Here is a 16,119-nt window from a genome sequence, read left to right as displayed (position 1 = left end):
TCAGTTTTTGGAAGAATTTTAAGTATATGTACTTGATACAACCTGGGTATGTGGATTTACTTTTTCAACTGCCAACTTTATGAAATCTAAATATAGATTTCTGAAAAAGTATTTCTAAAGAAAATTTAGATCTGAACTGAGATGTGCTGTAAGTATAAAATAACAGATTTCAAAGACTTTAATACAAAAAAGAACGTAAAATATCTCGTTAGTAATTTTTCATTAACAGTACTGGTCTGATAGGATTCTGGATACGTTGGGTTAAATAAACATACTGTTAAAATTAACTTTTACAGATTTTTTACCTTTTTAAAATTGGCTACTGGAAAATGTAAAATGACACATGGTCACAGTATTTCTACTGGCCGGTATCAGCCTCACACATCCCGGCGTCCACGGCATAAGTGTCTGCACTGACACGGTGGTGCTGGTGACGAGGATGTGCTGACTCCTGTCCTCTCACTAGACCATAAATCCACAGGGCAGGAAGCGCGCCTCCCCCGACTTGCGTTTGCTGTATCGCGTTGCACGTTCCTTTAGATTTAATAGATGTTTACCTGTTGACTGGTTGTTGCGGGATCTGCTTTTCACATTCAAACTACAGACTTACTTTTTTTTATCCTCAGGATAATGGCATGAAAGTCCCTTTGAGTGAGCACACAGACACACACATGTATACGCACACACAGGGTGTTCTGTGCCGCATCCTTGAAGGAGGGCTGGTTGTAATCAGTCATTCTTAATGGTGGATTGTTGCAAACGTCATTGATGATGCTTATTTAAAGATGGTTTTTACTAAACTTTATATGAGTTTTATATGCATGTATTAGTTAATTAAAAAGCTTTAAAAAACCTGCTGTGGCATCTTATTGTGGTTGAAATACTTTTATTTCGATTGAAAGAGATGTATTGTGGACTAATATTGTAGCGCAGACCAGACAAATCGGTTTCCCATACTGCCGAGTTCCCTGACTAGCTGTGTGACCTTGAACAGAGGGTTTACGCTTTCTGAAGTTCAGTTTTCTCACGTGGAAAAATGGGGCTGATACCAGCTGTGTCACCCGCATGTTGTGAGATACGAATGGGAGGACTATCTTAGCAATCAAGAATTACGGAAATGTAAGGTATTCTTAACTGATGGAAATAAATACTTCGAAGAACATATGTGCTATAATGTAAGCTTGAATTAACTGCATCTATTAAAAGGTGTGGCTTAGGGTGAGAGCCCATCTGAACTTTAAGCCTAGTGTTCTGGTAGGAAAAGGAACCACTCCCAGTTTTTCTGAATGTATGATCCAGGTCTACAAACATAGTCAGATACCCTGCACAAGTCATGCACATCAGGAGGGAGACCGTCTGGGAAGCAACGCCGCAGTTAGATATTTAGGTACTACAAAACTGGACCGCAAGGTGGTTGCAGTCAGGTGAGACAGGGTTAGGGACACGTGGGGTCAGTCTGGGGCCCTGGCACGGTTGGGAGTTTGGAGCTGATGTGACCAAGATGGGGAACATGTCCAGTTCCTACTCGAGTGGACACTTTTCACCTAGAGAATCACCTCCCACCCCTCGACACCCTTACAAAACTCTGGTCTTCAGTGGTGGGGATTCTTGATAATGTTTCCTCTCAGTCCTGTTGAGTGGAGATTTAGAGGTGCACGGCTGGGTGAGAGCTGAGCCCCGTGGCTGTGAAAGACGACAAAATGACAAGATGGAAACAACCAGAAGCAGAAGCCCACGGAGTCTGACCCGCAGACGGTACCTTTGTCCTGGTCTGTGTAGGGACCGGCGTCTGGAAGGCAGTGACACGAGGCAGGGCCGCGAGCATGATGTGGCACGTCCTCTTACATACGTGGTTTTCCCCCCAGAGTGTTTTTTTGATGCCTCTCTGAGTGGCAGAACCTTAATGCGTAATACAGAAAAGCTGACAAGTAAATAGAGGTCTCCTGTCCACGAGACTGCGCTGTCCGGGGAGCACCTGCCCGCAGACGCCGCACCGCACGGAGACCAGCAGCGACCCGGTGGTCACGGGCGCTCCCACGCCGCGCCGTCCCCCTGGCCCCCGGGCTCTGAGTGTCGGCTTCATTAGGTTTGTGATACGCAGCTCTCTGGGTGGACACTCGCAGGTGTCTCCACGTGCACTCCCGTGCGCGGGCTTGAGTTCCGTCTGCCGTTCAGTGGCTTTAAGTTCTACAAACCACAGTTGTTAAGCTGGGTCTTTCCTCTGTGATTCACAGCGTCTCCAGCCTGGCGGGGCTCTGCAGAGGTGGGTCGGGGTGCCGAGTGGTGACGTTTCTGTCACAGCACACACGTGGGACAGGGACAGCTGTAGCTGGACTGCACCAACTAGTTGTATCCCTGAAGGAAACGGGTAAAGACAGCAAGAATATTTGTAAATGGTTAAATCCTGCTTGTCACCAGCAGTGACGGTTCAGTGTCAACCTGATTGGCGAACGTGCCGTTACATGGGGGGTACGTAGTCGTCAGCACATGTCTCCTCTTGTTACTCCTATGACCTTTTAAAGCCAGTAAACAAAAGGACATTTGTTTTGTCTTCCTCCGTTAGCCAGGACACAAATTATAAAAAGAAATGCACTAGGAAACGTTAATAAATCAGGTAAATGCTAAAATTTAATAACTCTTTTCTTTTCAGTACTAAGGTTTTTTTTTCTTCCAAATTTAAAGTTTCTCATTAAGCATGGCCTTGAACGCTGGACAGAGTGCAGCTCTGTTTGAGTTAGAGTACCTGCAGGAAATCATTTCCTCTGTAAATCACTTGGATGAGTAGAACTACGTAAGCATGAAATTTGCAGAGAAACAGCCTCTAGTTGTGTGGACTGTCGCTCTGAGAGATAATGAGAAAGGGAACAGGAAGGAGAGAAACTCTGTTTTCAATTGTTGTCCAATTTTAATTTATATATATTTACTGCAAAGATTATTTTTAAGCATGAAGTGTGCTGGTAATTTATTGCTGATTTCCCTAGAGATCTGAACTAATCTCTGTCAGTGTACTTGGAGCCTTGAGTTACAGAGACCTTCAGTTAGTACATTGTTCTTAGCTTGAAAGGCGCTACTCACAGCGCACTGACCTGGCCGGTTAGGCAGATCTGTGACGGACTTTGACAGGGATGTGCGTCTTGTGTTTCTCCTGTTTCTTCCCTCCTTGATTTCACGCTTGGGGTGGTGTTTATGTCCCCAGGGCCGTGCGCCATCCAGGACCGTTGAAGGTGGGTGGGCAGTGTTTTGGACCTTGTCTATCACCCCCCAGCCCTGCCTGTGGCCGGGCTGTGCGTCTGCAGGGGTCCCTGCGAGCAGAGCACGTTGATGCACTGTGCAGGTTACATGGATGCTTTCGCTTCCTGCCCACGTGTGGGCTTGCTGATGTCTGTCAGGTGTAGGGGCCTGAGCCTCCCTGGGCCGGGGAGTGCCTGGCCTCCCAGATCCTTGTCAGAGCAACGGGGCCGGGACGCAGTCTCTCCTCTCCTCTTGGTCCTGTCTTCCCCGACACCTGCGGCCAGGCGGACGTTCCCTGTCCACTGGTCTGTGACAATGCGTTGTTAGTGCATCCTACGGAGACCGGGTTTTGTGATGACACGTCTGCGGGCCCGTCAGTGTGGGGTGACTGAACCTATCAGTGAAGCAGACTGCCGTGTGACTAATTCATGACAAACCTGAACAGTGTGAATCCTCACTCTGGCTCCTGCCTGGGGTCGTGGGCGGGTGCTGGCTGTCCGGTGGCTGTTTGTGACGTGGAGGTGACAACAGTGCCAGCTCCACGGGGTCACTGTGAAGATGGAAAGGTTAGCAGACCTACGGCGCTCGCAGCGCAGCGGGCGTATGCCGAGAGCATCCTCTTCTTACCATTGTCATCGCCGACTGTAGTGACATCCCTGCAGGACAGGAGCCAGCGTGCGTGTCAAGAATGGGAGAGAGAAAAGGCCCAGAGGTTCGGACAGAAGGAGCTTGCATTTCAAGAACACAGTGGGAGGCGGTCCTCGAGTACTTGGCGCTTCTGTTCGCGCGGATGCGAGCAGGCCAGTTCATGCGCGTCGCGTGCGCCAGCGCACGGGCAGGCGCTCAACGGACGCCTCTAACACGTGACTTTTGAGGCCTTTGAGACTTTTCTGGGGCTGTGTTGGAGAGTGTGTGTTGTCCTAATTATCTAAAATTAAAAATTAAAATTATGTTTCTGTGCTTCGTTAGTAGCTCTTCCTTCTAGCTCGCTCTTCTTACAGTGTTTGCCCGCGTGGCAGAAATTCACTTTGCCGTGCGGGGTCCGGGGCACTGCACGTGCCGCGTGGAGGTCAGGTTCTGGTGTTTTCATTCTTTGCTCAGTGAACTAAGAGTTTACAACAGTCATTTTCAGTTTGAAAGGAACGTGTGTCTTAAATCAGGTTATTGTGGGTGTTCTGCCACTAAAGATCTGCTCATCTGTTTCAGAGTATTTTTTGAGTGGCTTTTGTTGGAGATAAACATTAGTCAATGTTAGATATGCTCTAGGTACAGAGAAGGACAAGCTACCTGGCAAAATACAGCCTTCTAGAGAAATGCGTAAGAAACATAAAAGATAAGAATAAATAAGCCCCAGAAGAAATGTTGTCTGTGGTCATAAACACAAACCTTTCAGTATTAATACTAAGCAGAAAACAGAAAGAAAAACATCACTTTTTAACCTATCAAACTGGGAAAATATTCTTTCTGAAATTAACCTCTTAGGTCATTTCTCCCCTCTGTGATGTTTTATGTTGAGTTTGCCACTGGACACAAGACTTAACGTTAGAATCTTTTGAACCTGCATGTTAACTTGAGATTAACATTAGAGAAATTGTGAAAATGCTTGGGGGAAGTACTCGGGGAGATGGTAGACCAGGAGGTACTGGGCCTGCGTCTAGAGCTGCTTCTGGCCTTCCAGCTCCTCGCGGTTTATGGGCGGTCTTGTGGTGGCAGCAGAGCCACTGTCGCCCCGGACGCATGTGGGCGGCGCCTGTGCCGGCTGAGCACCTGCCGAGGGGCTCCTTCCCCAGCGAGAGGGTCGGTGGGGGCGGGTTCCGGGCGGGGTGGCTCAGCCCTGGGCTGCTGCGCAGGGTGTTGGTCACGTTTCTGGGTCACTGTGCTCCTCTCAAAGGACGCGCAAGCTGGTGCTCTGGCGACAGCAGCTTTTATGGGGAAGTGATTTTCATCTCTAAGGACTACAAGACATGGGAGTTATTTGTGTGCTTTCAATAGTGGTATGTCCGCATTTTCCTGGTTCCTGTTTACCAGGGAGTCAGCTGGTTATCGCATTCCTACCAATCGTCGGCTGCGTTCTTGTTCTTCGCTCTGGTCACGTGCGTGTGTTTCGGGTGGTTCTCCACTGTAGGCTTTAGTCCAGGCTCTTCATTTTAGATCTTTTTGTAGTACTTTTTAGTGAAAAATTCTGAGATCTGAGAGTTTGGAGACTGACTTTTCCTTTCCTTTCCTTTCCTTTCCTTTCCTTTCCTTTCCTTTCCTTTCCTTTCCTTTCCTTTCCTTTCCTTTCCTCTTCTCTTCTTTCTTTCTTTCTTTCTTTCTTTCTTTCTTTCTTTCTTTCTTTCTTTCTTTCTTTCTTTCTTTCTTTCTTTCTTTCTTTCTTTCTTTCTTTCTTTCGTTCTTTTACACTAAACATTTTAATGTTGTGAATCTCAATTTCCTGATCTGTAAAGTGACAGTTGGATTAATTAATCCCTGTGGTCTTTGAATTCTGTGGGTCTGACAGAGACTTTGTGCAGTGATTTGTGCCACGGATGCGAGCCAGGTGGAAGCACTTCTCAGATATATTCTGCTTCAGGCTTCTTCCCGCGCAGGGGCTAATCTTCCCATGGAAGTTTTCATTCCAGTTCAGAACAATGTCTGTCAGTCTTTGAGGTGTGTGTACATCTCCCACTGGAAGTGCAGATTACTTTGGTATTGGAGCTGGTGTGAGCTGGAGAGATGCTTACCTTAGAGTGACTCGAGCACACGGACTTGAAGCGCGCAGGCCGTGCCGTGAACGTCCCTGCCACTTACGGAACGGTGTTTATTTCTTGCTGCTGGAGATGGTCTACACAAAGGGGTTCGCTTTAGTAGTGGCCTTCTTTAGCCCAATACTACCCAGCTCCTCTGCTTGAAGAAGCTGCCAGACGGTGCGAGCCAGAAACACGCAGGACAGTGGGGTGTGCAGCTCGGGGACCAGGTCCTCAAGTTGCGCACAAGAAAGTGCCCTGCCCTTTGTTCCTCTGGGCAGAAGTGAATCCACGTTGGAAGAGAGAAGAGCGATGCTGTCTCTCCTCGGCAGGAAGGGACACAGCCTGGCACCTGCGTTTCGGACTTGGAGGACGTGGTGGACGTGGTGGCCGTGAGGGCCGTGAGGGCTTATTTCAGTCTCCTCGGAAACTCTCTGTGCTTCCTTCAGCTTTTTACAAATGTGCAATTTTAGGTAATTTGATACTTCAGTCAAGGTATGATTCGGTTATTTCTGGAACTACTGTGAATTTTACCTGGAACAGTTCTGAGGACTCCATGGAAGGTGCCGAGCATCGGCGCCCAAGGTGGATTGGGCCACAGGCATCAGGCACCCCCGAAATCTGAGCATTTTGGGCCCAGGGCAGTTTTCCTGCCCACTTGGCCTGCAGCCGCCAGCCCAAGTCCACCCCCAGACCGCGCTGCGCTGCTTCCCAAGTCGTGCGCGTGCCCGCGAGAGGCCGGAGGGAGCCCTGCGCTGCGTCCTGCCCCTCCTCCCGGCTCCGGGTGTCCTCCGGTGATGGGGTCTCTCTGCCTCCGGTCACTTGATTAAACTAGAAGCACCGTTTGATCCATAAAACACCCTGTAATGGAAATGACCAAATCAGTGTGGTTTGAAAATTGAGTCTGTTATGGTCTTTTCCTTATTTTGTTGGGTTTGCACATGTTTTGGTAGGCCTGGTGGAAGAGGCTGTCCCCGAGGTCAGAGTCATGGGGGACCGGGGGCCTCATCCTGGCCCCCTGCCCCGCCTGCCTCCCATGCCTCGCGTGCCGAGCGGCTGCTTGCCTTCCAGGCGAGTTCCTGCAAGAGCAAGGTAGCAGACCGCGGCCAAAGCCATGGTGCTTACGTAAAACGTCAGTTACAGCATTTAGCCTGGCATGGGTGCTCTCACCAACCACGTGCGAAGTTAAATTGAGAAGAGTCACAGCTGGAACAATTACACGTTTTCTGCAACAAGGACTGAACCCCGCCTGGAATGTATCCCAGATCTGTTGTGTTCCCAGTGAACAAGTTGTTGCAATTTAGCCTGTGAGGTCCTTGGTGTTGAGGAGTTAAGTGTCAGCCTCTCACGTTGGTTGCAGGTTCTCAGCTGCCATAACATTTGTCTTCAGTCTGTGGAAGCATCTTTGGAGGGGGGGCTTTGATACAGGGGCCGGGGGCCCGGAGACCAGGAGCCCTCGCCCTGCTGGGTTCCCACACTGTGCAGCTGGGCCCTATCACTTGGGAGACCTGGCAAGGAAGTGAGGGGGAAGTGAGTGCGGCTGCTGGTGCAGAATGTTCCAGCGCGGCTGGAAAGTTTGAGAACGGCCCGGGCGAGAAGAACGAGACCTATTGACAGGGTTCGGCCCTGGGCAGGCCTGTTTCACATCAGCGCTCTGAGTAATCACTGCTCGCCCTCCCCCGCCGTCTCCCACACTTTCACCTCTGCCTTTTGGTTGTGTGTTTTTTTTTTTTTCATTCTAGGCAACCCTGGTGGAACACAAAGCAGTTTAACTTTTTCTTCTAAGAGAAATGATAAGATGTGGTATAGTGTTGTCTGCTTCAAAATGACACCACCACCAACAAAAACAAAGCAAAACGTACTTCCTAGAGCCATCTGAGCGTCTGTAAAATTACTGTTACTGCTATTGTGAGGGTTTTTTCCTATTAAGCTGTGTTCTTATTGTTCGGTTTGTAAGACCACTGATTGTTCTCAGATTTCCTGTCGTCCTGTGGACCCATCTGTCTCGTCCTGGATTGTTTGGCTCTGTTGTCTGATTGACTTTGCACGTCGGGTATGTAAAGCCACACAATTGTGTGCATATCCTCAGACTGAGGGGGAGAGGAATACACAGACAGTTTTTCTTCATCCCCTGTGAGTCTGTAAACCAGAGTATTTATGTCCAGGAGTCAGAAGGAAATTTGCTGGAGGTTTTAATGAACCACAAACTGTGTCTCTTGCCCACTGCACCCTGTCATCCTGCCTGAGTCTCTGTGTGACTTTTGCGCAGATGTAGTGAACGCTTCCTTGGCAGCCCTGCCATTTTCAGGACCCACAGGACGTCTCCAGTTCCACCTCGAAGTTAAGTAATGACAGTAATGAAGCCGCCCCTGTTTTTCTTTTCCCTGGAATATGTGGTAGGAACTTTTGAATCTCAGAGGGATATTTGAAGCTTTCTCACGCTGAGGAGACCAAGGAAACCCAAATATTCCCAAACAGTTTTTAAAAATTTTTTAATTATTATTATTAGGGGGGAGATAATTAGGTTTGTATGTGTATTTATTTTTAGAGGAGGTGCTGGGGACTGAACCCAGGGCCTTGTGCGTGCTAGGCGTGTGCTCTGCCACTTGAGCTATGCCTTCCCCCACAACCAGTCTCCAGCACACACATTTCCAGTAGTTGGAGCCTCTCATTTTTGTGTTAAGTCTGGAGGGGGTGGAGGGGACCCCCCCAGGCAGAAGGCAGAAGGGCAGTTCCAGGGTTGACTGCAGAACACCCTGGCGGTAGCCCAGCTCATTTTCTGAGCAGGGCTGGCGATGTTTTACTGAACCTCTGGACTGTGCTCTCATTCCCTGTGCCTCTTAATACTTTAATTAGATGACTCTCATACCTTCTTTCCATAAAAGTGACACATGGAATGTTTCACAGAGACCTCCCCCTTGCCTAGAAATTTTTTAAAGAATTTTGAAAAATGAGATGAGCATCTCTGTGTTTAGACACCTGCATCATAATGTAGAAACTAACTGCATGGTTTAAGATACTTATTATTTAGATACTTCTTATTTTATAAAAAATAAGCACCCCCCTTTTATTGAAAGTCTGCATGTACCTGCACGCCGCACACTCAGTGATGATGTAAATCTGACCCTGTCCCCACCCCCACCCCACCCCAACCCTAAACCCTTTCTTTGGTGACTTTCCAGAAGCCTTGGGTTAGAAGCCAGCTCCACCAGTACCCGAAGGCCGCCCCCGAGAGTGCCCCCCACCTCCCCTGCACTTGCCCTGCCCCACCAGCCCGGGGCCCCTGTCTCATCCCTCCCCCGGGACCCTTTTCACAGCACCCCCCCCCCATGTTAGTCAGGTTCCTGCTCCGTGTTCCTGCAGCTCACGGCCTTCCGCTTTGCCGCGTGCAGTGTGCACCTTGCACAGAGCTGCCAAGGGCAAAACCTGACCCCAGACCATGTGACTCCCAAGTGCTCCCTGTTGCCTGGACCGCATCCCTGGGGTTCACTTCTTTCTCGGGACGTGATGACGGGGACACTTTCCTGGGCTCCGGCGGTGTGCCCGTGAAGCAGTGCCTGTGCAAGAGCGCGGGGACAGTGTCACCATCAGTGTCTGTACTGTTTTCTGTTGTCGCGTGAGCCTCCACTCGGCTCCTGGAGCCGCTGCGACGCGGGGGGCGCCATTGTCCTGGCCTCTCGGGGCTGATCTTGTCACTTTCCTTCTCTTCCCAGGATGGCTCCTACTTGGCCGAGTTCCTGCTGGAGAAGGGCTACGAGGTGAGCGCCCCGGAGCCGCCGCAGGCTGGTGGGACCGTGGACACGGCGGCCTCGCTTCCTCTGCTGCCGTCCTGCTGCGTGTGTTTTCCACCGGACGCTGATAACAAATCCCAATCAGGGGAAGAAGGTGCCTCCGGGCTTGTAACCGCGCCAGCTCATTGTGCTGTTTATCTGCGGCCGAGCGCTGGTGGCTTCCCCTGTCCCTAGCATTTCACTGCTCTGCATGCTTCCCACACTCTCAGCCGCAGCCCGTGGTGGGGTCAGCGTGTGACGTCACGTGCGGCACAATAAAGGCCCCTCACGGGGACGTCACTTAGCTCGGAGCTTGCACAGGGCGACAGGAGCTAGGCTGATCTTTGGCAAGCTTGAATGAAAGTTTGCACTTTGAGATTTCTCTTTCTAGTGGGCAGCCAGGGTTTCGTGGGCCGGCCTGCGTCTGCTTGTCCTCCCCCCGCCCTCCTTCCCACACCTGTCCCGCTCTCCCTGGAGGAAGCAAGGGTTTACGTGTTAGACTGCGGGTAGCTCAGTGGTGCTCTTACCTTTTTTGAGAACAGTTTTCAGATGCGCACAGCTCTGTAAGTTCACGCGGGACAGAACCGAACTGCCCAGGACCCACCTGTTCCGGGCATGCTGATGGTAGTAATTACAGATTCCGTGTTTCCCCAGGGGCAGGTGCGCTGTTTACAAACTGTGTTCTCTGGGCAGATGGAAAAACAACAGCAAGGACTTGGGTGTCTAAACACCCACAGAATTCGAAGGAAAGGAACCTAGCTTTCTCACTGTTGCTCAGAACCTTTTCTGTGAACTTTGACTTTTAGACTTTAGGAGGTCTTAGCAGGGATGTTTACACCTCTGTGTCCTTGTCCAGAGCTGTGTACATCTCGTGATGTCAAAATAAGGCGGATGTAATTATGAAAAGATACACGTGCACATGCTCGTGTGCACAGATGCCTTGATAATTGAGTGACAAATCCATGTTCTGCAGAGCAGGGATTTTTAGGGTATATTGTATATAGAAGAGTTGGTTTTAGGTAAAGACTGATACGTATTCAGGCTGGACCAACTCGATGCATTAATAATTCTAAAAGGAAAGGTTTGTCAGAGAGACAGACTTGTTTCAGCCACTGGGATCAGCTGACAGGGGATTGCTCGCTGAGGAGGGGTTAGTGATGTGGCTCTGCACCCAGTGAGCCTTGGCTCACTGGGAGGGGCTAATAATTGAGTAATCCTGACAGGGCCAGCCCCCCCACCGCCCCGCCCCGAACACGGCACTTGTCAGTTTAATGTGGAGGAGGAAAACTTTCCTCAACCCTGTCGGGGTCCCTGGCTGGGCCTGAAAATTAAATTGAAAGCATACAAATTTATTTAATAGAAGTTTTATGTGACATGGGAGTCGTCATAAGAGAATGGCTTGGGGGTTCTCAACCTTCAGTGGGTGGCGAACCCCTGGGGGCCCCAGCGAAGGCACGCAGGTGGCTGAGTCAGCGGTCTGGGAGCCGGCCCTCCTAGCAGGCCTGTCGTTGCTGCCAGGGCTCTAGGTAGGTCCTGCAGTTTGAGAACCACTGTAATGAAGGTGCAGATGAGATCATTTAATTACACGGTGAAGATGAACAACATTTCTTAAGAAACCGTGGTGTGTAGGACCTGGCTTCCCCGAGCTCTCTTGTTATTTGGAATCTAGTCTTTGTGTAAGGACTGCCACAGGCTCGGAAAGGACTGGAAAGCACATGCTTTGGGGTGGCAGAGTATCAACCCTGGGAGAGGAGCCACAGATGCCGAAACAGGCTGCATGCGGGCTGGTTCCTCCTGGACAGGGAAGGGGCGGTCCTCGGGGGCCGGCAGCTCCGGGCCAGCCCTGCAGGATGCAGACTGGGCGGCCGGACCCGACGGGAAAGCGGCAGTTCGGGGGGGAAGCGGGTTGAGGACAGAGGCGGGCGGCTGGGGAGAGAGGAGGGGCGGCTCTGGCCCCAGACGGCCTCTGTGTGGAGGCGGCAGAGCACGTGAGACACGTTCCTTTGCTTCTCTAACTAGAAAACTGGTAAGGGTCTAAGAAGCTGGAAGCAGCGCTAAACGCTTGAGTGTGGCTTGAGAAGGAGGTCAGGTACCGATAGGTCTGCTGGCTGCGATCAGTTGCCTTGTGTGACCTCACGCATTAGATTTCTGAGGCTGGGAGGCCTGGTCACCTAATGTGGCCACTGAAGTCCACGCGTGGGATCGTGCCCTGAACGGATGACTTCATGTGGGAAAGAAGGGTTGTTTCATCGCTGGTCCGCTTGGCAGAGAAGAGACTGTTGAAAGCTTTTAAAGCTGTGGTTTTCAGAGCGGCTCCGTTCTTGAGTTGCTCACAATTAGACATGACGGAAGGCACCGAAAGCCTGGGGCTCAGCCACGTTCATTATTTATAGAGTATCTCACAGGTGTCATCCCACGGTGAGGAAGACTGAGAATTCTCAGGTTTTATAGAAAATCATCCTTTAAAACTTTACACGTTTGCGTGAACACACTGTTGAAGTGCGGAGCCTAATGCTCCTGACACGCTTCCTGCCAGCTCGGAGCCAGGCTGGTGCGCCGGGCCGTCCAGCTCGCTGTGGTGAGGAGGCCCTTGGGCTCAGTGTGTCCTCCTCCCCTGGCCCTTGTGGGCTCTGGGCCTCCCTGAGACGTGGGTGGTGGGCGTGGCCGCTCCCGCGGTGCCCTGAGCCGAGGGGGACACGCAGGAACCTTGGTCTAGACGGTGTGGTGCAGGAGTGGCTGGCGGCCCCGCGCCTGGTGCCGGCAAGCCCAGGGGTGCTGATGGTGGAGGCGGCCCAGTGTGTCAGGGACAGGAGGGCGTGTGGCACTGCCTCGGTCCCAGCCCCGTGCTGGGATCTCTGGTCATCAGGGAAGAAGGAAACCTGCAAAGTGAAGCTCCCGTGGAGCTCATTCTGGTTTCAGGTGCCTTCCGAGGATCCGCGTTGGCAGAGACGCCCTCAACATGCTTCTGTCCTCATTTGGTACAAAATACAGAGAGAAACCAGGAAATGAAAGACAAGGTTAAACCCTTGAAAAGCTAAAATCTATCTGGGAGTACATGAAAAATCTGTATTAAATACTTGGTAACAACTACAACACAGTGTATCAGAAATTAAAAGAGAGAAGAGGTAAATTGTGGGTTTCCCTTCCAGGAAAGAACCTGAAGCCAGGGAGTGTCAGGAGGACAGGAAAGAGGGGTTTTGGGGACTGTGCTGGTGCTGTCTCTGGGAGATCGTGTGTTGGAACCAGGGTTCCTGTGCACCCCGTCTTACTGTGAGAACACGTGACCGACTTTTTCCAAGTTGTTGGGTATCCTAGAAGCCTTAGTTAAAAAAAAAAAGGCAAAGCTTTTGTGGCTTCCACTCAGCCCACGCTGAGCGTCGGCATGAGGGGCCACATCCCCTGGTACCACGACCACGTGCTGGGGGCGTGGTCTCAGGCAGCAGTAGGCATGTGGTTGTGAAGATTAGGTGAGCTGACGTGTGTGGAGTGCAGTGTCTGTCACGGTCACTGCCACGGACATGCCAGCGATCAAGGTGACCTTCTCAGAAGGCAGGTGGCGGTAACATCCCAGGAGGCATCCTTGCCCCCAGGAGAAATCTAGACACTGAAGAGCTTTAAATCCAGTGGCAATCATTTTCTGTTTTCTTGACTGTAATCAGCCAGTCAGTGCATCCATCAATCAGCGTGTCTCTGTTCTGCTGCCTAATCTGACTCTAGGTTTTGAAGTCAGTCCAGCTTTGTTCTGACATTGAGAGAACTTGAAATTTTCCTTTTCTCAATTAGTTAAATGGGACATGAGGTTTGTTTGTCAAAAATACTTCCGTTTAAGACTTCAGTTTTTCAGGATTCTATTTTGTTTTTGAACTGCTACAATTTAATAATGATTTTGACTAAGTTTATAGGGGAGCAAATGTAACTCATTTATCTTTGCACTTTGGTTTTCTAACTCATTTCCTTTTCTCCAAAAATCCTTATAAAAACAAACAACCCCCCATCCCTCCTGTAAAGAAAAAGCCTCTAACCTCAAATTCCTAACTAGATCATCCAGTGTGCACACATTTCGGCTCGTCTTCGTGTTTGTTCTCGCCTGTCTCAGAAGTAGACCCAGCCTCCAGTGGTTCTTAGAATAATGCTTGCTGTCATGGGTTAAGCATTTGGCAGATGTCTCTTTCCCTGTGCACACATACCAAAAGTTGGGAGTGAGGGGAAATTAAAACACAGTTGTTTTTTTTTTTTTGGTATTAAAAAAAAAAAAAGACCCCAAAGCTAGTGCCTAATGGTTTTGGTTTTAAGTGTGACAGTAGTGTCCTGAGTTATTTGTTTGAACTGCCTTTGGGTAACTGTGATTTTCATACTGGATCCATCAATACCCTGAATGATTTAATCAGGCCTTTATGTAAAATGTTTACATATATAGCATTTCTCTTTGGTTTGGGCTGCGGGAGTATGTGACTTACCGAGAAACCAGCAATCAAGAGAAAAAACAGACTAAACCAGATTACTTATTTTATTATCTGTTTTTAGAACATATAAATTCCTCTCTGTCCAATTAATTATCAGCCTACATCTGAGAAATCTGTTTCAGAAATGACTTTGGTGCTAAACACCAGTTTTGACATGTAGAAGTATGTATGTGAACTTGAATTTTATTAAACAAAATTTATTAAGTTTATAGAGTAGTTCAGCTTTACAATTAAGTAACAACTTGAAAAATTGGAGACCGTGAATCTGAGTAAATTTTAAGCTTAATGTAAATGTTACTTTCTTTACTTCTAAATTGAGTAACAGATATGTTTACCCGAATCTCAATTTAAATGTTTCCTAGATTTTACGTTTTGCCCTCCAGAGTGTCACCCAAGTTTGTGATGCTCCCATCTCGAAATGTTGTCACGTTGCCCAGATTTCCCTGGTCTGGTTCTTTCGGAAAATGATGTGGACGAATGCTTTTCTCTTTGGCTGAAGCCACCAGCCAACAGCATGATTAATTGTGGGTGTGTCCTTTGTAGAAGTCAGTTTCTCACTATGCCATGTAGAATGACGGCGACATTTCTTTCTATTCGAAAGAGAGTCTTAAGTGCTTATAATTTCCCCCCTGCATTTGGAATATTTGAGTCATGCCAAGGATTAATTTTTTGTTTGAAACAGACAGAAAACGATTGAGTTAAAATATAGAAGTGTATTCAGCTGGAAAGAAACTACCCAATGTTGGAAGGGACACTTCTAAAATAAGAGAAGGGTTAAAACTGCCAGCAGTGGAGGTGGCGCTCGGGCAGCCGCTGACCGCGCTGGTGTCGGTCGCCGGCACAGAGGCAGCAGTCTTGACACAGAAGGGAGTGAGGGCGGGTCCTGGACAATGTCTCTAACGTGTCCGACACAAAACAGCCTTCTCTTCAGTACCAGACGGGTATGCGTTCTTGTTCCGATGACTTTTTTCACTCACACATACCATGGGTAAGCCAAAGATGAAAATTTTTAAAACTTCCCTCTTCAGTTGAGTTTCCTCCATGTCTTAAACCTGGCAGCACAGCAGTCTCGTCCCTAACCATTGCTGTCGCCCTTCCTTGGCTCCTCCACACGCCTGCGCTGCGGCAGCTGTGCCTCCTGGCACCGCGGGCCCGCGCTGTGTGCGGGGCGGGTGTGAGATGCAGGGCCCGGGCCCTGGGGGGTGGCGCTTCGGGCCCCCCCCCCCCCCCGCCCCGAGCTCTGAGTGAGAGGCCGGCCAGGGCTGTTTGCCCGATCTGGCCTCACGTGGTCTGTCTGCGGTTTCAAATGGAAGAGATATTTTTGTCAGCAGCAGGACTGTAAACGTGTATGTGTTTGGAAAGGAGACATTTCAGTATCTACAACCAAGCACTCACTGTGAAGTCACACAATTATCTAATTACTTTCATTGAGGCTGCAGTAAAGACGCTGGAGGAAGGTGGGGGAGGGTGCTGGTGGCAGGCGGGCTGGGGCTGGGGGGACCGTCAGCCTTAGGGCGACTTCTCGTAATTTGGAAATAACGTCTACACCTGAGAGTTGCATATTTTTCCACAAAGCTGGACACGAGCAGAATAACTCCTGAACTGCTCCTCACTCCTTGCTGCACATTTGTGATTGGTTCTTGTCTTCCCTTCCACGCTGTGAAAATGCAGGTCCACGGAATCGTCCGGCGCTCCAGTTCGTTCAACACGGGCCGGATTGAACACCTGTACAAGAACCCCCAGGCGCATATCGAAGGAAGTAAGTCGTTCTCTCCAAACTCTCTGTGTAACTTCCTGTTAGCGCTAAGGTATTTTCAAACGTCATTTTTCTCACAGCCTCACATCGCACGTATTTACCCACAGTTACCTGCATTGAGTGCTGTCTGCACGCTTTGCAAACCCTGCCCTGGGCCTCAGGGTCACCTTGGT

General features: G+C 49.7%; 1 protein-coding gene across 5 annotated transcripts in view; it reads left to right on the top strand.

The window, feature by feature from the left end:
- GMDS (GDP-mannose 4,6-dehydratase) overlaps positions 1–16,119 on the top strand; it is a 455,535-nt gene that overhangs the window by 91,706 nt on the left and 347,710 nt on the right. For 3 of the 5 annotated variants that reach the window (XM_064476118.1, XM_064476117.1, XM_064476120.1), the window contains exons 2-3: positions 9,671–9,715; positions 15,862–15,949. In XM_064476118.1, coding sequence (XP_064332188.1) covers positions 9,671–9,715; positions 15,862–15,949 — 133 coding nt within the window. Of the gene's footprint in view, positions 1–5,180; positions 5,226–9,670; positions 9,716–15,861; positions 15,950–16,119 lie in introns of those variants that run through there. The other 2 variants (XM_064476121.1, XM_064476119.1) reach the window with 2 other exon arrangements.

This window comes from Camelus dromedarius, chromosome 19 (assembly GCF_036321535.1).
Source record: "Camelus dromedarius isolate mCamDro1 chromosome 19, mCamDro1.pat, whole genome shotgun sequence".
Lineage (NCBI taxonomy): Eukaryota > Metazoa > Chordata > Mammalia > Artiodactyla > Camelidae > Camelus > Camelus dromedarius.
This window is presented reverse-complemented; position numbering and strand designations above follow the sequence as displayed.